Below are 17,793 nucleotides of genomic sequence, written 5' to 3'. Positions count from 1 at the left end.
CCCGCCATGTACGTATGTATGTACCGTATCTAGTTTCCACCAGTGTGTGCTCTGGAGGGTGGGCAGTGCATGGACAGAAGATGGAGAGGCATGTCCGTACCGAAATTCGCACTCGCGATTCGCTGGCGCTTGGCCGAAACGCGGTGATGGGTGGACGCAACGCAGAGTGTTGGAAGCAGACGGATATCAACGCAGCCGCGACAGAACAGCGCATGCTGTACTACAGGTAAACAGAACAGCTTTTTCAGCAGATCCTCTCTGTCCGCTGGACGGTCTGGACTTTTTCCCTATTACAAACGCGCCTGCAGCGTCACATGTGGCGGGGCGATTCCTCGTCGGGGCAAGCGCGCGCGGAGGCGGGCTAGTGAGGCTGGGCTAGCATGGAGTAGGGAGACATGCTGCAGCAGCGTGGCGGCGGTGTCCCTGGATGTGGGAGTGCTGAGCGGCCGGAGGTGGGTGAGGAGCGGTTCGTCCCGGGTGCCTCGGACGCAGGAGGAGGGCGGAGGGAAGCAAACAGAAGGCTCTGGGTCTCGGCGTGAGGGGAATCAATGGGGAATCAATGGGCGGGCGGGCTTAGTCGATGCTGACTGACTACCTCCATCGTCGTCGCCGTTGTTATTGTTGTTGCTGTGTTTCGGGCTATTTTGGCGGGCGGGCGTCGTAGTTGGCGACGACGTGGTTGTGGTGTGAATCGGGGATTGTGGTGGGAGAGGGCGATCTGGGGGGTTGTGGCTCCGTCATGGTGGTGATGGATGCAGGGCCCTACCGTAGTGGGAGGAAGGCCAGCAGCGGTCTGGTACGTCGCGTAGCGGGAGGTGAGGTAGGGGAGGGTACGGCCACCACACCACGTGCGTCAGCGGATGGGAGTGTAAGGGTGACGTCGAGGGCATGTTGTGAAGAGAAAGCTGGAGAGGCTGACTATGAGTGAGGACTGGGAGAAAACTTTAGATGATCTTGGGTCTAGATAGCCTCTGCTCGCTAATCTGCCGTCCACGCCCGTTTGGGAAGCCAAGACGCCGATCGGCTGTGAAGTCGAGAGATGCGTTGTTTCTGCGCCTCATCTCAACCTCGAATCTCTGGCTGTCTGTGGCTGCGTCTGAGTGGGCAAGATTGCCATGGTCGAAGCCGTCCAATTCACTCCGACACGCCCCCTGTCCCGTCCTGTCCTGTCCTGTCCTGTTGGCCGTCACGTCTGCTCCCCGCATCGCCCAAACCGCACGGCCGGGCGTCGGACCACGCCACGCCCTTTAACTCCGCCCGATCCAGCGCCAGCCAGCGCCAGCGCCAGCGCCAGAGCCCTCCCGTTAGGTCGACACCACTTCTCGATCCCCGTCGCCCGCCAGTCGTCTCCATCGCCCCGTCGCCTCTTTGGAATTCCAGCTGCCTCCCCCCAAAATACTCGTCCACCCACCCCATCGCACCCGACCACGCCGACTCCGACGCCTTTGCTTTTGCCCCTAAAATTTGGTTGGTCCGCCGGCAACCCAAAACTCTACTCTTCCGCCCTCAACTAACCCGCGCCCCCGCTTCCAAAAGCTTCGCCACCCGTCATCTTCAACCTGGGAGCTCTCGGGTTCGATATCAGTCGTTCCTCGACGCTCAACAACCCTTTTCCATCGTTCCATCATCACCCACCATGCCGCCAGTCCGAACTTTGGCCACGGCCAAGCCCGTCAAGACGGAGCGCACCCACGAGGAGAACCAAGAGAGGTCTGTCGCCGCGTGCCAACGTTACCCGCTCTCCGCTGACCTCCCTCAGAGCCTACATTGCCGCTTCGCGGAGAAGCGACCGCAGTCTCGAAGCCAGGATCGAATCAGCCCGTCGGGCCTCCGAGATTCACAAGAAGCGCACCGGCCGCGCCCTGCGCGTCACCGAGCAAGACGTCGTCAACGAGGAAATGTACGAGGAAGAAGACGACGATTTGCCCGCCCAGTACCGCCGCCTGACTGCCCACCTGCAGACCAATTCGGTCGACTTTAACCGCAAGCTGCAGGCCTACCTCGCCACGCACCAGGCCGGCCGCCAGGCTCTGATGGACCCTTCGATGATGGGCGCTTTCGGCCAGCCCTACCCCAATGCCCCTCACTTTGCTCCTCAGTTCATGTATCAGCCGTACCAGATGCTTCCGCCTCAGATGATTCACCGCTCGCCCCAGTCCTTCCGCCAGGCCCCTTACCCTTCGCCGCAGACTGCTCAGAAGCCCCAGCAACGAGCAGCCTCCATTGCCACGCCCCAGGATGCCAGCCACCAGCAGTCGACGGGCCCGCCGCCGGGACGCAGTGATTCCGCCCAGGACCGCGATGAACAGCAGCGCCGCATGTCGATGCCAGCGCAGTCCGTCCGCTCGCCGTCCATGCCCTCCAATGCCCCTCAGACGCAGGCCAATGTCTCGCGACCGCCAACGTCGTCGCCCGACACTTCAAAGGACCAAGCACAGAACCTGTCCTACCCCACCGGAAGCTCGACACCTGCGACGCCGCAGCAGCCCCTCTTCTCCAGCCCGAGCATGCCCTTTAGCATGGAGCCGACCTCGATGCCGCACATGCCGTCGACGAGTCCGTTCAGCATGGCGCTCCCCGCCGAGACGCAGCAGATGCTGGGCCCCACGCTCGACCCCAACGATCCGCAGACGGCCCTGTTCATGGCCAATAGCGACATGTTGCCGCAGTTTTCGCAGTACACGTACAACCCCAACTTCAGCAATCTCAAAGCACGCATGAACTCTGCGACGCAGGGCATGAACCAAACGCTAGCGCCGAGCTCGGCACCCGAAATGGGCATCAACCCTGAGAGCCTGAGTTTCGGCACGACGGGTGCAGACGCGATGGCTCCCGGCGCTTACTCGAGCTCGCTGTACGGGTACGATGCGATGAATTCGGGCTTGGGCTACGGCATGTCGCGCGACGACAGCCAGCAAGGAAGCAACTCGGGCCTGCTGACGCCGGGCAACGAGTGGGCCAAGTTTATTGATGGCACCATGTTCGACGAGCTCTCGTCGTCACAGCCTTGATTCGACAGACGCGTCGTCTCATCTGCACGTGGCTTGCGCGCGCAGCCGCAGGAGCAGTAAATTTGCGCGACCGTCTTTTACCGTACGCAGCAGGCGAGGACAAGCCCGTGTGCGGGAATCTTTCCATTTGCTTCTTCCCGCGCCTGTGGCATTCTTCTCCTGGCTCATTGGCCGGTCGGCAGCGATGGGATGGGCGTGATGGGGGGGGGGGGGGGGGGGGGGGCACGGGCGTTGTCGGTTCGCCGGTTCGTGGGGCCACCACTGGACGCGGCCACCACTCAGCTCCACCGATCTTTGCGCGCGCGCCGTGTGTGCCGCCGGATGTTGCTCCGCCCTTGATGCGCCGCCTTCGCGTCGATCTTGCGCGACCGTCGTGAGGTGTTGGCTGATGACCCGACTCTCGCTGCTGCTGCTGCTGCTGCTGCTACTGCTGTCGTGCTTCGTTGCACTTTGCGCTGCTGGCCCATTTGCCAATCTGCTGCACCCACTCCGCTCGGGCCGCACCACTTTGCTTCTGCTGCTGTACGACCTTCTTCTTTGCTTTTCTTTTTCTCAAGCCCCCTTTCGCCTGCCTGTCTGCCTTGTACACCGCCGCGCCGCCCCCGGTTCGGTTTGGTTTGGTTTGATCTTTGGGCGATCGGGGTTTCCTCCGGCCGTATCTTCGTACCACGCGGTGCTTTTCGCCCCTCACCTCATTCACCTCTTTGGCGCATCATCTATCCCATCTCCTGTCTGGCGTCTGCGCGGATTGGCTCTTCACTGGCGTCTGTTTCCTATTCTTCTTTGGTCGTTTTCGTGTTACACGTCTCTGTTTGTTTGCTGCTCTATTCGCAAGGTGCTCGATATATTTTTTTTCAACACAGCACCTTGAGGCGGCTTGAGCTGCCGTAACGTGGCAAGCGCCTTTTTCTTCTTCTTCTATTCTATGCGTTTTATCTGTCTGTTTCATCCTCCTGTCATTTCTTCGTCCCGTTATTTTGTCGTCTTGTTGTGGACTCGGAAACAAAAACCGCCATCCGTCCTGACGATTGATTGTTCTTCACGGCTGCCGACCTATGTTGACGATGTGTTTTGCTACAGCCTCTGTTATTTCTCTTTTTGCCGCTGCCTTCTGTTCTTCTTTTCTTTGTTGGTGCGCTTCTTCACGATCTCAACTAAGTATTTGTGCTTTTGATTTTGGAGGAACTTTGTTGTTTTTGCGGCGCCTGGCGCGATTTTTAACTGGCTACCACCTCTCTTCTCCCCTCTTTACAGCTCTATGTTTTGCGCGGCGGAAGAAGTGGGTAGTAGTGTTTGACGCTCATGACGGTCGATGTCACGATTTGGAAGCGAGCAAGCGAGCGAGCGATCCTGACTATTACTTACGTCTAGTTTGTCGTTGGTGCTGCGGGCACGCTCTACAAAATGTCAGCGAGGGTTTGACGTCCTTTCAGCGTTTGTCTCATGACTTGCGCCAGGCCATTGTTCATTCGTCCCCGTCGTTGACTACCCACTCAGCGCGGTGCAGGCACGGAATCAAAAAACAGAAAAGTTCTTTTGCTGCACTACTGCTGCTGCTGCTGCTGCTTCCACGAAGAATGGACATTTGCTTCAGTCGAGCGCCGCTCACGAGCCATGCGTTGTTGTCATCGAGAGTCGAACGTCGTCGCCGGCACGTGCAGTCCATCCAGCCACTCAACCGGGCTTTTGCGGGATGATATGGTGGACGTGTTCGATGGCCGATAGCAGAAGGGATAGCCCAGGGGACAGGTTCGCCGAAGGATGATGGCGGTGACGATAGCACGTTGGGTTAAAAAAACACAAATGAAAGTGGAAAATGAAAGCGAATGAAAAAGAAGCCATTGAATGTTGAACGTTCAAGTTTGAAGCTCGAAGGCGGTGGTGCCGTCGTGTATGTACTAAGTATGTCCGCTTGCTGTACTTGCTAGCAGTTAACTTTTCGTCCCGATGGTTTTATTTGCACTTGTCTGGTCGGTCTGCTCGACTGTCGTGATGAGCCAGCCAGCTTAGCATCGTAAAAGGAAGTGATCGGAGTCTTGATGGCAGCAGTGTCGGTGGTGGATAGATGGGGGTCTGTCTATGCATGCTAACTCTCCCTGTTCGGACTATTCTCTCTATTCTATCTACTCACACACATAGATATGATACTCTCATCTCTGAATAGGTAGCTGGCCTTCTGCTCCTTTTCTTGTGGTTTACTCTTTCTTCGTCGCCTCTACTGGCGTGGTGGGTGGTATGCTGTCCTTTTTGTGCAGGCAGGTTGGTGGGTGTAAGAGAAAGAGAAGGAGGAAGGGGAGAGGAAGCGAGGCAAAGCAGTATCTCTATATATACACACATGTCCTTCATTTTTTGTGCTCAGGCTTATGTACCATGATGCCAATGCACCACCGCTCTAGATAGTAGCCTGCGCAGTTACGGCCGCGTCGAGATTTGTATCATGTCACGTCTTTCTCTTTCTCTTTCTCTTCCTCATCTACGCGCGGCGGCGCAGATTACGCTCGTCTTATTGCTTGGATGCCCAGTCGTAGCTGGAGGACATGTGACGGGGACTGCCGCGCGAGGGTTCAATTCTCTGTCTTTGCTGTTTTGGTTTACGTCGTTGTGGAGGGCGGGTACCCACCATCGCCACCACCACCACCACCACCACCACCACCACCAAGCTATCCATCACATCTAATTCAACATGCGCATCGTCATCTCGACCACGGCAAAAGTGCCCGCGCTCACCGGCATAGCCCTGAGCAGCGTGGGCCCCAGCCCCTTCCAAAACCCCCTCGCGCCCTCCGCGCGCCACGTCTGCCCAAAGCAGTCGCGCATGCTCTTGTACCGCGCCTTGTCGCCCAGCAAGTCGCTCTGCATCTTGCTCTTGACCACGTCGAACGGGTAGCTCCCCAGCCACAGCGCCTCGCCGGCGAGCCCGCCGTACAGCGCCACCTTCCACGTCGGAATCGCCGCCCGCTCGACCCCGTTGCGCGCCGCGTCCGCCGCCATCATCCACTCGAAGGCCAGGAACCACATGCCGTACGCCTGCGCTTCGCGCAGCACCGTCACGGCCGAGCCGCGGTACACGCCGCCCAGGACGCCCGACGACGCCGACAGCTTGCGCACGCAGTCGATGGGCCCGGCGTAGAGGCGGCCCGCGCCGTGCGGCTGGGTCTGCAGCCGGATGCGCACGTGCTCGATGGGCCCGGAGAGCACGCTGTTGGCGACGCCGGCGAAGGCGCCGGCGAGGTAGTATTGCGGGAGGGAGAGCGTGCCCGCGCCGGGGGAGAGCGGGTTCGCGGCGGAGGCTTGGTTGCGGGCTTCGAGGTGCCGGCGGGCGTAGTGGAAGGCGCCGAATTGGATCGAGACCTGCGGGAGTGTTGGTTGATGGAGATGCGATGGGGAAAGGAATGGAAGCACTCACGCATGCGCCAATGCCGAGCAGCGGCGTCAGCGTGCCCTTGTAAAAGGCCAGCGGGCCCTCGTTCTTGTAGATCTTGGTCGCGCAGTCGGCGGCGCTCTTGTACTCTTCCGACGTCTGCAGGCGCACTTTGATGATGTCTTTTGCCTGGTGTCAGTTTTCTCCCATGTACGAATTCAGCGACTGCTGTTGTTCACGCACCGAATGGCTGGCCTGTCGGACAATGTTAGCACGTATTCCATTGGAGACGACGCCAGTCCTTGAGCCTGTCGCTTTGCCCATCTCTTTTCGGGGGGTTGCTCATGGAGGATTGGAACCACGTGCTCCCCCCGACTTCTTCAGGAACAGGACGGAATAGAACGAAAAACGACGTACCGAGCAATACCTGCGCCACACCACCGGCGGCACCAGAAACCAGATCCTTGGCCGTGCGGGCGAAGCCGCCCGTCTCCTCGAGCTCCTTCTCAACACCCATCTTGATATCGCGGGCGAGTCTGAGCTTGGCGCAATCCAGTGCAGTCCGTACAGCGGCCACGCAGCTTTACTCCTGCCATCAAGGCGTCAGCGCGGGTGCTTCCCAAATAGCTGTAAAGCCGGGCATCAACGGGACGAGACGAGTGTTCAATCTCAATGTCGTGCGGATGGGATGATGCCGAATAGGTTCCTGGCCAACCGACGCAATGCCACGCTCTCAACTCACCTCTGCGCAGTGTCTGTCTGGCTAAACAAACAACCAACCAACCAGAGCCCTCTCTTTTCCTCTTGGGCTCCCTTGTTTGCGATAGGGCGCAGACGTGACAGGGGAGAAGCAACAAAAAAAAAAAAGTTGGCCGACCTGCGACGTCGTCAAAGAAAAAGATTAGATAAGGTTAGATAAGGCGCGAGGCGCGATAGTGCACAACAAAGCGCGAGCGGCGCAGTAGCACGCCATCATGGCCAATCGCACCACCGCGCTCAAGCCTCGGGGTCATTATTGTTTGGGTCGACAGGCGCACAACAAGGGAGAGGGAGGGACGGATGGGCGACTCACGTTGCTGCTTGCTGGCTGCGTGCCCCTGCTGGCGGACGTGAGTCTCGGCTCGAGGTACAGTACGGTTGGAGAGACAGGGCCAGGGCAAGTCCGAGGGCGTCGATGGTTGGGCGAGCGGTGGTGCTACGAGTGACAGGCAGACGAAACGAGACGACGGACGTGGGGTTCGCCAGGAAAAAAAGTCAAAGGAAGGACACAAAAAAGCCAAAGTAAACGAGACCGACGAGGCACGAACAACAATCCGAACGAGTGCCTGCACGTCTCCGGGATCGGCAAAGAGGCCATGCCGACGGCGGGGGCTCAGGGCACGCAGGGCAAAGTCTCGTCGGGTAGCTTCTGCGCGTCGGCTCTCGGGCTGCGATTTCTAATCCGCTTTTGGCTTTTGCTCGCTCGTGTCGGATTTGCATGCAGCTGGGTACTCCGCACTCCGCAGATATCAAACCGTCCTCACCATTCAAGCTTCTCGTTTAACAGTCGGTCTGTCAACGTCTCGGACCCGATGATTGTCGGCTGCTTCAGACTTGCGCTGAACCAATTGACCGTCTACACAATTGTCACATCACGCTCGCTGCCAAATCGCTATCCCGGAAACCAAACACCAAGAATCTGGATGATAAAGGATGGACTGGTGGATATGTATGGCAGGGTAGGGCGGAGCAGGGCCATCGCCTAGGTAGGCTAAATGCCACAGCGGGCCTTGCCAGCTGCCCGCCCGCCCTGCCGCCCTGCCGCCAGCGTCCCGTCCCCGTAACTTACCGCTGGCTGACAGCCAAGCGTCGGTGGTGGTGAACGCAGCGGACACTCCGCTCCCACGGATACAGAAGCGAAACTAAGTAGCCAGTGCTGCCAAACGAGGGGCGCTGCAGCGTTTCGTTTCCTTTAGTCTCTGTCTGTCGACGATTGCGACGGCTCATGCCGCCGACTCTCCGACTGCCCGGCCTTTACTGAGTGTCGGACAGCATTGCTGCAAATGGGGATGTGTCCGTGTCTGGGCAGGGGTCCGCGTTGCTCGCTGGTGGCTTTTTGACTTTGCTTGCAACCGTGGTGCGGACCGTGGTTTGTGTGACGAGCGCGGGGGGAGGGGTTAACAGCTCACCTCCTCTTGCTGCTTGCTCCATTGACGTGCAGTTAAGAATAACTAGCTTTCGGAGAGGAGGTGATGGTGGAGGATGGGCACGTAGCGTGGCGACCCAACGTTGGTTTGTCTACACCAAAATATCCTCCTCCTCCTCCTCCTCCTCCTCCTCCTCCTGCGAACTCATGAATTGTTTTCGTGTTTCAGCAAGAGCCCTTACTGGATGAAAAGAGGTCAGTTGGAGCGGAGCACGCAATGCAACCGTCGAGGGCCATGACACTGGGTGCTGCTCTCAACCTTGCGGGCGTGCGGGCACGCCCTGTCCGTCCAACATGCCGGCACGACTGCCTATTCGGGACGCCGTCAGGTACCTACCGCGTGTCTGCGCGCCTGTACCCAGCAAAAGGTTCCAAATGGACGCGTCGGTGGCTTGCCTGCCCGCCTGCCTTTGGTGTAAGCCACGGTGTGACGTCCAGCTGCTCCCTGTAAGCGGAACAGGTACATATGAATGGACGGCTTGTAGGAAGATGTGCGTAGACTTGAGAATAATGTGCTCGGGAAAGCCGACGGATGGCGTGGGTTAGGAGTAAATGGCACGAGAGGAAGCGGGAAAACCTAACCAAGCGGGGCCAAACTCTGCCATCTGGACAGGATAGACAGAGGAGGGGAAAGAATAAGACCATTACTAGACAGGGGTTGAGTTGTCTTGGTGTCAGAACATACGAGTTCCAGCTGCTGGCATGACCCAGCGAGTCAACGCTACTTCCTCATCGATGTCTGAGAAAGCCCATCTTGGTCACCTCACTTTACGGTGTGTTGGTCGTCGAGGTCTGACTTCCGAGGTGACTTGCTTGCACATTGGGTAGCACTGGGTATTAGATCATGTAAAAAGCGAGCGACGGAAGCGCCTCCGCGTTGCTCGTCTCGTGCCGCTGACGCAATAGGCGACACCCTGGTAGATTCCTGACAGCATCATCGTCGTCGAAAAGCAGTGCCCCACGTGCATGTGGATTCAAAGTAAACACTTGATTCAACTAGGTTAGATCTCCCCTTTCAAACCCCAAAAAAGCCTCGTCTGGTTTTGATCCGTCAGATGGAGCCGACTCTGTCGCTTCTGGCTGCGGCAGACCCGCTGCCGACAATGATGGCCGAGGGAATGGTTGTTGGGGATTGGCGGATTGCACCTCGTACTGTGAATCTTGCGCATCGTTTTGACCCCGTTCGATGGGGTTGAGGTCCACCGTCGACGTGTACGTGACTGTGCCTTGTCTGGCCGCGGCGGCTCTCCGCATGTGTCCTTCTTGTCCAGCTCTTCCCAAGACTCCAGCAATCACGTTGGTACAGCGAAGACTGTCAAGTCAGCACGGGCCTGACATATGGATCGAGAGTCTTACCTGTCGTCGTTTGCGGGAATGGGATACGTCACCCACGTAGGATCTGCGTCAGTGTCGACAATGCCAATGGTGGGAATGTGATTCTGCCCACACTCCTTGAGCAAGATGTAGTGATCCCGAACGTTGAGAGTGACTACGAGGTCCGGCATGAGGGCCGGCATCTTTGTCAGCTGATCCTCGTAGCCTGGGACTTCTTGGTCAAACTCGTTGACCAGCTTGGTCGGACACTTGTTGAGAAGCTGATGGCGATTGGTCAAGGAGCCGGGTATCCACTTGTCGAAAATGTGACAACCTTGTGCGAGCTGCGCGGCTCTCACTACGCTCCTGTCTTGGCCGGTGCGGGTGCCGACAAACAGGACGGTACCACCTCTTCGCGTGACTTCGCTGACCACCTTGGCGGCGCGACGCAAATGAGCAGCCGTCACGTCCAGCGAGATGATGTGTATGCCCTGCCTGACGCCGAAAATGTAGCGGGCGTTTGCGGGATTCCATACAGAGGTCGAGTGGCCAATGTGGGCCTGGGATGCTAGCAAGAGTTCGAGCGTGACGTCGGACGGCCTTGGGGGATTGGTGAGGAGCTTGTGCGGCTGGTAAAAGGGTTGGCGGTCGTAGCCCACGTTGGCAATGACGCTTTCTAGAAGCGTCCGTCAGTGCGGGTCGCGCGTGTGGTCGGTCGACGTACTCAGATGTTTTTTGGCTTCCCAGTCGAGGGCGACGGTAGGGTCTTCGGCGGCGGCTTTGCGGCGGCGCTCGAGTTCCTTCATCTTCTCCTTGGTGGAGCGACGGTCGACGCCATCGTCGACGGGCTCCTCGACCCTGGCGGGCACAGCAGAGTGGTCTGCTTGGGCAAAGTCGAGGTCGGCCTCGGACGCGAAGAAGCGCTTGCACTGGCGGACGGGAGCAAAGGCGGAGCGGGCTGGCGAGGGTCAGTCGGGAGCACGACACGACAGGAAGCAGCACACTCACCCTGGCGGCGGGCCAGCTGTCTGACTATCATGGCGGCGGTGGAGTTGAATTGATAGCTTGAAGCCTGTCTGCCCTGGGCTGGCCATGGCAAGGCCGGGACGGCACACGGCAGAAGTTGGAAAGGCCGCGGCAACCCTAGTGCTAAGCCGTGTTGGGCGTTAGGTCACTCCTACCCAACGCGCAAGCCGAACCTCCGCCAGACGGTCGACAAGATAACTCTGAGAACCTCCTACGCCCCGCAAAAACCTCGAGATCTCACAACCGCCCGCACGCCCGTGTACCCCGGCCACTCCTCCCAAAAACCTCCTGCACGCGATCACTCTGGCCGTACGGCCCGCTCCGATCCTTCATGCGGCGGACCAGCGGGTGATCTCCATCGATCCTCGGTCGTTCGCATCCCAGCTCTATCGATCTCCCACTCGCAGCGCAGCGATGAACGGTTATTATCCGATCGATCAGGGCGGAACCGGGGACACCATCATGGGCGGAAGCTCAATGAACCAAGACGGCATCAGCCCCAGCATCGTCGGCGGCCAATCTCTCGACGACATTGTCAACCAAAACTCCAAGGTGGCACGCCGCCAGAGCGTGCCCGTCCAGTATGGCTCCAACACCCGCCAATCCGAGCTAGAGGCCGACCTGCGGAGGGTCTCGATGATGGAATTCAGCGGTCAAGCTTCGGGCCAGTTGGACCAGTACCAGTTCGACCCCGCGACCACGGCGCCGTCAATGGAGAGCGTCGGCGACGCCTATCGAAGAACCGCCCCTTTCCAGCGCCGCAGACCCTCCGCAGGCCACTTGAACATCGACACGGGATATCAGAGTCAACAGCAAACCTACACGTCCATGGGCCCTCCGAGCTCCTACGCCTCTCCCGCAGGACTCGACATGGACATGACCAGCCCATACGTCCAGTCTGGAATGCCCATGTCCATGGACATGGCGGATCCGACCCTCAACTCCATGATGCCGGGTGACGGTACGCCGATGAACATGTTTTCAGGTCCTCAATTCGCGTCGCCCATGATGGGCTCTCCCATTGGCCAGGACATGAACGACTCGATGCAGGCAGCCTTGCAAGACCCTGGGGGGAGCGCTGGACCTGGAAGCATGGACCTTAACGTCGGCTCAGAACACAACAGCATGTCTCCAGACTTGCCCAGAAGGGATTCGAGAGAACAGAGCGTCCCCAAGGGCGCACATTCGTCAAGGCCGCCACCCGCAACGTCTCAGCCGCAGACATTACCAGACGCCCCCACCTCGAATGCTCCATTCGGTCCAGAACCTCCTACGCAAATGTCCTGGGCTTCAACAGGTATGACGGCGGACTACCAACAACAGCACAACGACCAACGACTGATTCCAACAACAGGCGGGTTCCCGTCAACGATGCACAACCGGCCACACATGCAGACACAGTTCAAAAATGTCTATTCATCAACAGGATTCGACATGCTCGGAGTTCTCATGAGAGTGGCTACGAGACCAAAGCCTGAGATTAACATTGGCTCCGTGGATCTTTCGTGCGCGTTCGTCGTGTGCGACGCGGACAAGGACGACATTCCCATCGTATACTGCTCCGAAAATTTTGAGCGCCTGACTGGCTACTCGAGGCACATGATTCTGGGACGGAATTGTCGATTTCTCCAGTCGCCTGACGGCAAGGTCGAGGCTGGAATAAAGCGCAAATACACCGAGGACGACGCCGTCCTCTACCTCAAAAACATGATCAACGGCCGCAAAGAAGCACAAGTCAGCCTCATCAACTATAGAAGAGGAGGCCAGCCATTCATGAATCTGCTAACCATGATTCCCATCACCTGGGACGACAGCGAGGTCGTCAAGTTTTTTGTGGGCTTCCAGGTCGATCTGGTCGAGCAGCCGAATTCGGTGACGAACAAGAATCCCGGTGTGTGCGCTAAGTCTGCCCCGCCTTGGACGGTTGCTAATCCCTGTTGCAGATGGCTCGTACAACATCAACTACCAGCGGTCTATGGGCTTGCCAAGATATGTTTTCAATAAGCCTGACACAAGTCACAACATGGATCTGGGCCAGACTATTCCGCGCGACGACGTTTCCGCGCTACTGGAGACGTTGGTGAATGGAGAAAGCGACGCTTCTAAACGCATGTGGGATAAGGCATTACTCGAAAACACCGACGACGTCATCCATGTGCTGTCTCTCAAGGGTCTGTTCCTTTATCTGTCGCCATCTGCGGCAAAGGTTTTGGAGTACGAAGCGTCGGAACTGGTTGGCACCGCTCTCTCGTCCGTCTGCCACCCGTCCGACATCGTCCCCGTCACTCGCGAGCTCAAGGACACCTCCACTGGCTCGTCGGTCAACGTCGTGTTTCGCATCAGGCGAAAGCTTAGCGGCTACATGTGGTTCGAAGGACATGGATCCCTGCACACGGAACAAGGAAAAGGGCGCAAGTGCATCATCCTTGTTGGACGAGAAAGGCCCGTCTACGCCTTGAGCAGGCGCGACATTGAAGCGGCCGGGGGCATTGGAGACAATGAATTGTGGACGAAAATGTCCACGTCTGGCATGTTCTTGTTCGTTGCCTCCAACGTGAGATCCCTCCTCGACCGACAACCCGAGGATCTCATCGGAACGAGCATTCAATCGTTCATGCGGCAAGAGTCCAAGCAAGAATTTTACCGAATCCTCGAGATTGCACGAACCGGCAAAAAGGCTTCGGTCAAGCACGAAATGATCAACCGGAGAGGCCAGGTTCTTCAAGCGTTCACGACATTGTATCCAGGAGATGCCCAAGAGGGACAGAAGCCTACGTTCCTCGTTGCGCAGACCAGGCTTCTCAAGTTTACGCGCGGTGGCTCCACCAACAACAACCGACCGAGCATTTACCCCAAACACGAGCGCGACTCTGGCAGCTCAGTAGCGACGACGAATTCGGTCGGTGGTGCAGGAAGCACTCCCGGCACGGCGTCTGGTCAGACTGTCAGCTCGCACATGACCACCCTCAGCAAATACCAGACGACGGATGGATTTGCCATGACATATGCCGGGCAAAACGGGCTCAAACTGGGCCACCAAGACGCCAGTCTGGCCGCAGAAGAAAACTTGTTCGACGAACTCCGAACGACGAGGAGCACGAGCTGGCAATATGAGCTCCGGCAAATGGAGAAGCGCAACCGACTGCTCGCCGAAGAAGTGCAGAGCCTACTGGCGGCCAAGAAGAAACGCAAGCGGAGAAAGGGAGCCGGCCAGCTCCAAAAAGACTGTGCCAATTGCCACACCATGGTGACGCCCGAGTGGCGGAGAGGACCCAGTGGCAACAGAGATCTTTGCAATAGCTGTGGGCTCCGCTGGGCCAAGCAGGTAAAGTGATCGACGTCTTTACAGAGTCACAATGTCTGACAAAAGGCAGAACGGGCGTGTATCGCCTCGAACAACTTCTCAACATTCTGTCCAGTCGGCTGGCAGCGACAAGGCCAGCAAGGCCAGTGCGTCGCCTCTTGCTCAGTCGCACCTGGCGCAAAACGAGTCAAATCATACATCGGCGCTCGACAAGCCCCGTCCCACTCAACCGGCAAAGGTTGCGAAGACGGAGGCGGCAGCATCGCAAGGCCTCGGACCTCTGAGTGCCGGGACGTCTGGCCGTCCAGCCAAGATCGACGAGGAGAAGGAAGGCACGGAGTAATGACGACCGAATCACATTGAGACGACCATTTCGACGACATTTGGCGGGAAGTCGAAGCTTCCAAGAGGAATGATTTATTTCCCATCGTCTGTCCCTTTTTTTTTTTTCTTTTTCTTTTTTCCCTTTACCACGACACACGACGGCCATCTCTTCGTCTCCATCTCTCTTTTACGACCAGTCATGTGGATTGTACTGTTGCGTGGTTCATGAAGCCGACGTGGCTTCCCTCGATACCCATTTTCGACTACTACTAGAAGGTCTAGCCGAGACACGTGTTTTTTTTTTTTTTTTTTTTTTTTTGATCTATGTACCTCACACATAGTTTTCATTCTTCTGGAGGGCTGCTTTGTGATTTGGCGAGGCGTTGAGCAGGGTTGGGAGCGCAAGGCGGGCCGGGGTTCCGGAGGGCGGGACGGGCAGCAGCAAGGTTTGTGTTACGGGCGGGTTTGAGCTGGCAGGGGGTGGAGCAGAGTCAGTCTATTCTTTTGGCAGTCTTTTTTGTTGATTGGGCCGGGAAAATGCTGGCAAGCGCGGACATGTGTGGGCGCCGCTCTCTTCTTTTTTCCTTCTTTCCTGTTTCTTTATTTACACAATGATTGTATGGACAAGGGAAGGCCCTCGATATATATACATGGCTTGGTGTTTGGCGGGAACATTGTCATTGCGCATTGGTTCGACCATGTTTTGACGTGCACGGACAGACAGACGCGAGTGAGGGTGGGAGATGGACAGGGAGATGGACGAGGAGCTGGAGGAGCGTTTCGAGGGCGCAGTGAAACGGTGCCGGTGGGAATTAAGATTCGGACGTCAGCGGAAGGGCTTTTGGCCGTGTTAGTTTGACGGGCGACAGAAGACGATTCTTAAGCGCGAGGCGAGCCGAGAGACGAGCTGGAGGCGCCCTGGGGCCCGGCGGGGGTCCTTCCACGAATAGACCCAGCCCTCTCACGGACGCTGCCCTGTCCATCCCATCCCGCCAGGGCCACACCAGCCCACGCCTGGCTACGCCCATCCCCATCCACCCATCATCTTCCGCTCCTTCACTCGGGTGCAGACAGACACCAACCTCACGATAACCTCCCTTCATCTTCTCCCCCCGCCCGCGACATGTTTTCCATCCTGTGTTCCTAATCTCCGCCTGTCCTGTCGTCGTGGCTCTCCACTCTCGCTTCTCCCCCTCCCTCCTCCCTCCTCCCTCCTCTGTGACATGATTCATGTTCTGTGACTGCCATTGAGCTGCCACCCTCAACCCGCCCCTCTCGTCGACCATGGTCTACAACCATGGCTCCCAGGACCCTGACGACGACTGCGACGACTCGTCCATGCTCGACCGCGCCCCCAGCCACCCCATCGCGTGCATGCAGGGCGCCTTTGACGAGTCCATCGTCGAGGCCCATCGTGCAGTCGAGTGCGACGACCAAGACACGCTCGATGACGCAAAGGCGAGGAGGCAACGCCTGATTGAGGACGACGACTACAGCGACTCGTATACCGCCCGATGGCGCAAGAAGAACCCCACCGCCAAGTGGCACCCGCTGTGGAAGCTGGTCGCGCAAATCAGCTTCGGCGTCCACCTGCTCAACCAGCAACTGGCAAAGAGCGACAAGGAGGTCAGCAACATCCTCAAGAGGCACGTGCAAGAGCTCGACATGTTCTTGGAGCGCACCACCGAAGACTTTGACCTGGCCCTGGTCGACATCAAGGAGCGCATCAGTCACCTCAAGCTGCCGCTGGAGCACGTCAACATCTTCGACATCATGCTCGACGACCTCCAGTTCCGCACGAGCATCGTCGATGGCAACGAAAAGATTGAGAAGATTGTCGAACGGACCGCCAGGGCCATGAACGATTCGTTGATGGACGTCGAAAAGGGCATCGAGGCGATTCGAGAATTGTCCAAATACCTCGCGACCATCGGATGTGGGTGGGCAGACGGCGACGAGGAAATCATGGGCATTTATATGGCCATGTGCCAGAATTCCGAGGGTTGGCTGGAATGCTTGGGGACCCTGCAGCAAAAGGGCAACGATCTGGGCGTCGCATTGGTCCAGCTGGGCAGCATTCTCAACGAGATATCCAAGAGAGCAGGCGTCGCGAGCAGGAGAAGCGTGGTACGTTTGTTTACCCGCATGTTTCAACACTAGCTAACCAAACACCCCAGCTCGCGGCCCGGTCACATGATCCGGATGCAAGACCGGGTTCGAGGTCGACGACCAGCTCGCGGTCAAACGACTCGAGACCGCGGCTCGCCAGTCCCCCGTCTTCTGCTTGGGCTACTCCACGGACGACCCCGATTCCCGGAGACAAGCCTCTGCCTCGTGCTCCAGATTCCGTCAGCCCAGGTCCCGCCGTCCAAGCCACGCTTCGCAGGTCGCAATCGAGGCCACCGCAAAAGGCTCATATGGTCCCGATTGAACAGCGATTCGAAAATCCTCGCCTACCACCAAGGAGTCCGGCGCGCAGCATGCACAGCGTGGCGTCTTCTGAAAATGTCCCGTCGGTGCCCCATCGAGACAAGAGGCGCCAGAAGCTGCCGGAGCCGCGGCTAGAAACGCCCATCCCTCCGCCTTATGCCATCAACTCTTCGGCCGGAAGCTCGCGAGCGACTACGCCGAGATCGCGCTCGCCAGCTCGATCACCTGCGCCCATGCCTCGTTCGCAGCTCTCGTCTTCGCCATCTCCGTCATTGCAAGCCCGCTCGCAAAAGCAACCTTCGTCTTTGCGCCCCAAATCCACGCAAGCACAGCCGCCGCCGCAACGACCCACCTCCAACAGATCAAGCAATCCATTCCGAAAGCGCTTCTCACGTGAGAAGCCCAGCTCACCAAAGGTCGACTCGGCCTACTCGTCAGGATCGTCGGGATCTTCAAGATCTTCAGATGAGCGCAAGCCCGAGTTGCTCACTGCCCCTGCCAGCATATCATCGAGGCCTGGCACAGGGTATCAAAATAGCGGCTCGAACACGCCCAGGTTCGCCCTCTTCCCGTCCAGCTCGCCGCGGAGCACGCCGCCGGCGCTCTCGATACGATCAGGAATCAGTGCGACTGTCTCGAGAACGACGACAAACACAAACGCCACCAATTCGACTCTGAGTGAAATGACGCGTCCAACCACATCTGGGTCCAATTCCCCTGCCAAACAAAAGAGAGGCAGTTTGAAATCCATTCGCAACATTTTCCGCAGATCTAGGCACGGTGGAAATAGGCTTGGACCCACGCTGGAGGAAGCTGAATGATCAACGAGTAGTATCCG

At 58.0% G+C, this 17,793-nt stretch overlaps 8 protein-coding genes across 8 annotated transcripts; 5 read left to right on the top strand and 3 right to left on the bottom strand.

Annotated features, from left to right (window-relative positions):
• The first annotated feature begins 1,050 nt into the window (after nucleotides 1–1,050).
• On the top strand, nucleotides 1,051–3,206 carry J3D65DRAFT_615558 (uncharacterized protein). The gene is made up of 2 exons (XM_066799339.1): nucleotides 1,051–1,467; nucleotides 1,537–3,206. The coding sequence occupies exons 1-2, from the start codon at nucleotides 1,116–1,118 to the stop codon at nucleotides 3,009–3,011; spliced, it is 1,827 nt and encodes a 608-aa protein (XP_066657442.1). The 5' UTR covers nucleotides 1,051–1,115; the 3' UTR covers nucleotides 3,012–3,206.
• A 28-nt stretch (nucleotides 3,207–3,234) lies between these two features.
• On the top strand, nucleotides 3,235–3,974 carry J3D65DRAFT_237765 (uncharacterized protein). The gene has a single exon (XM_066794731.1). The coding sequence runs from the start codon at nucleotides 3,400–3,402 to the stop codon at nucleotides 3,880–3,882; it is 483 nt and encodes a 160-aa protein (XP_066657441.1). The 5' UTR covers nucleotides 3,235–3,399; the 3' UTR covers nucleotides 3,883–3,974.
• On the top strand, nucleotides 3,975–5,116 carry J3D65DRAFT_237764 (uncharacterized protein). The gene has a single exon (XM_066794730.1). It carries the CDS (start codon nucleotides 4,067–4,069, stop codon nucleotides 4,706–4,708), a length of 642 nt encoding a protein of 213 aa, XP_066657440.1. The 5' UTR covers nucleotides 3,975–4,066; the 3' UTR covers nucleotides 4,709–5,116.
• Nucleotides 4,957–5,670, bottom strand: J3D65DRAFT_615554 (uncharacterized protein). Its single transcript, XM_066799338.1, has one exon. It carries the CDS (start codon nucleotides 5,355–5,357, stop codon nucleotides 5,139–5,141), a length of 219 nt encoding a protein of 72 aa, XP_066657439.1. The 5' UTR covers nucleotides 5,358–5,670; the 3' UTR covers nucleotides 4,957–5,138.
• A 14-nt stretch (nucleotides 5,671–5,684) lies between these two features.
• Nucleotides 5,685–6,889, bottom strand: J3D65DRAFT_665279 (mitochondrial carrier domain-containing protein; the record flags this gene model as incomplete). Its single annotated transcript, XM_066802831.1, has 4 exons — nucleotides 5,685–6,362; nucleotides 6,418–6,554; nucleotides 6,616–6,627; nucleotides 6,790–6,889. 4 exons carry the CDS (start codon nucleotides 6,887–6,889, stop codon nucleotides 5,685–5,687), a joined length of 927 nt encoding a protein of 308 aa, XP_066657438.1.
• A 2,472-nt stretch (nucleotides 6,890–9,361) lies between these two features.
• On the bottom strand, nucleotides 9,362–11,040 carry J3D65DRAFT_615542 (mitochondrial 37S ribosomal protein uS2m). Its single transcript, XM_066799337.1, has 4 exons — nucleotides 10,880–11,040; nucleotides 10,596–10,829; nucleotides 9,914–10,547; nucleotides 9,362–9,869 (listed from the first exon to the last, which is right to left on the bottom strand). The coding sequence occupies exons 1-4, from the start codon at nucleotides 10,908–10,910 to the stop codon at nucleotides 9,554–9,556; spliced, it is 1,215 nt and encodes a 404-aa protein (XP_066657437.1). The 5' UTR covers nucleotides 10,911–11,040; the 3' UTR covers nucleotides 9,362–9,553.
• Nucleotides 11,041–11,090: 50 nt separating this feature from the next.
• Nucleotides 11,091–14,941, top strand: J3D65DRAFT_237711 (blue-light-activated transcription factor). Its single transcript, XM_066794728.1, has 4 exons — nucleotides 11,091–12,194; nucleotides 12,252–12,788; nucleotides 12,841–14,222; nucleotides 14,272–14,941. The coding sequence occupies exons 1-4, from the start codon at nucleotides 11,312–11,314 to the stop codon at nucleotides 14,542–14,544; spliced, it is 3,075 nt and encodes a 1,024-aa protein (XP_066657436.1). The 5' UTR covers nucleotides 11,091–11,311; the 3' UTR covers nucleotides 14,545–14,941.
• Nucleotides 14,942–15,809: 868 nt separating this feature from the next.
• J3D65DRAFT_665276 (uncharacterized protein) lies at nucleotides 15,810–17,776 on the top strand (the record flags this gene model as incomplete). The annotated part of the gene is made up of 2 exons (XM_066802830.1): nucleotides 15,810–16,652; nucleotides 16,703–17,776. The coding sequence occupies 2 exons, from the start codon at nucleotides 15,810–15,812 to the stop codon at nucleotides 17,774–17,776; spliced, it is 1,917 nt and encodes a 638-aa protein (XP_066657435.1).
• Nucleotides 17,777–17,793: the final 17 nt, after the last annotated feature.

Source organism: Phyllosticta citribraziliensis, assembly GCF_038025025.1.
Source record: "Phyllosticta citribraziliensis strain CPC 17464 chromosome Unknown J3D65scaffold_3, whole genome shotgun sequence".
In the NCBI taxonomy this organism is placed as follows: Eukaryota; Fungi; Ascomycota; class Dothideomycetes; order Botryosphaeriales; family Phyllostictaceae; genus Phyllosticta; species Phyllosticta citribraziliensis.
This window is presented reverse-complemented; position numbering and strand designations above follow the sequence as displayed.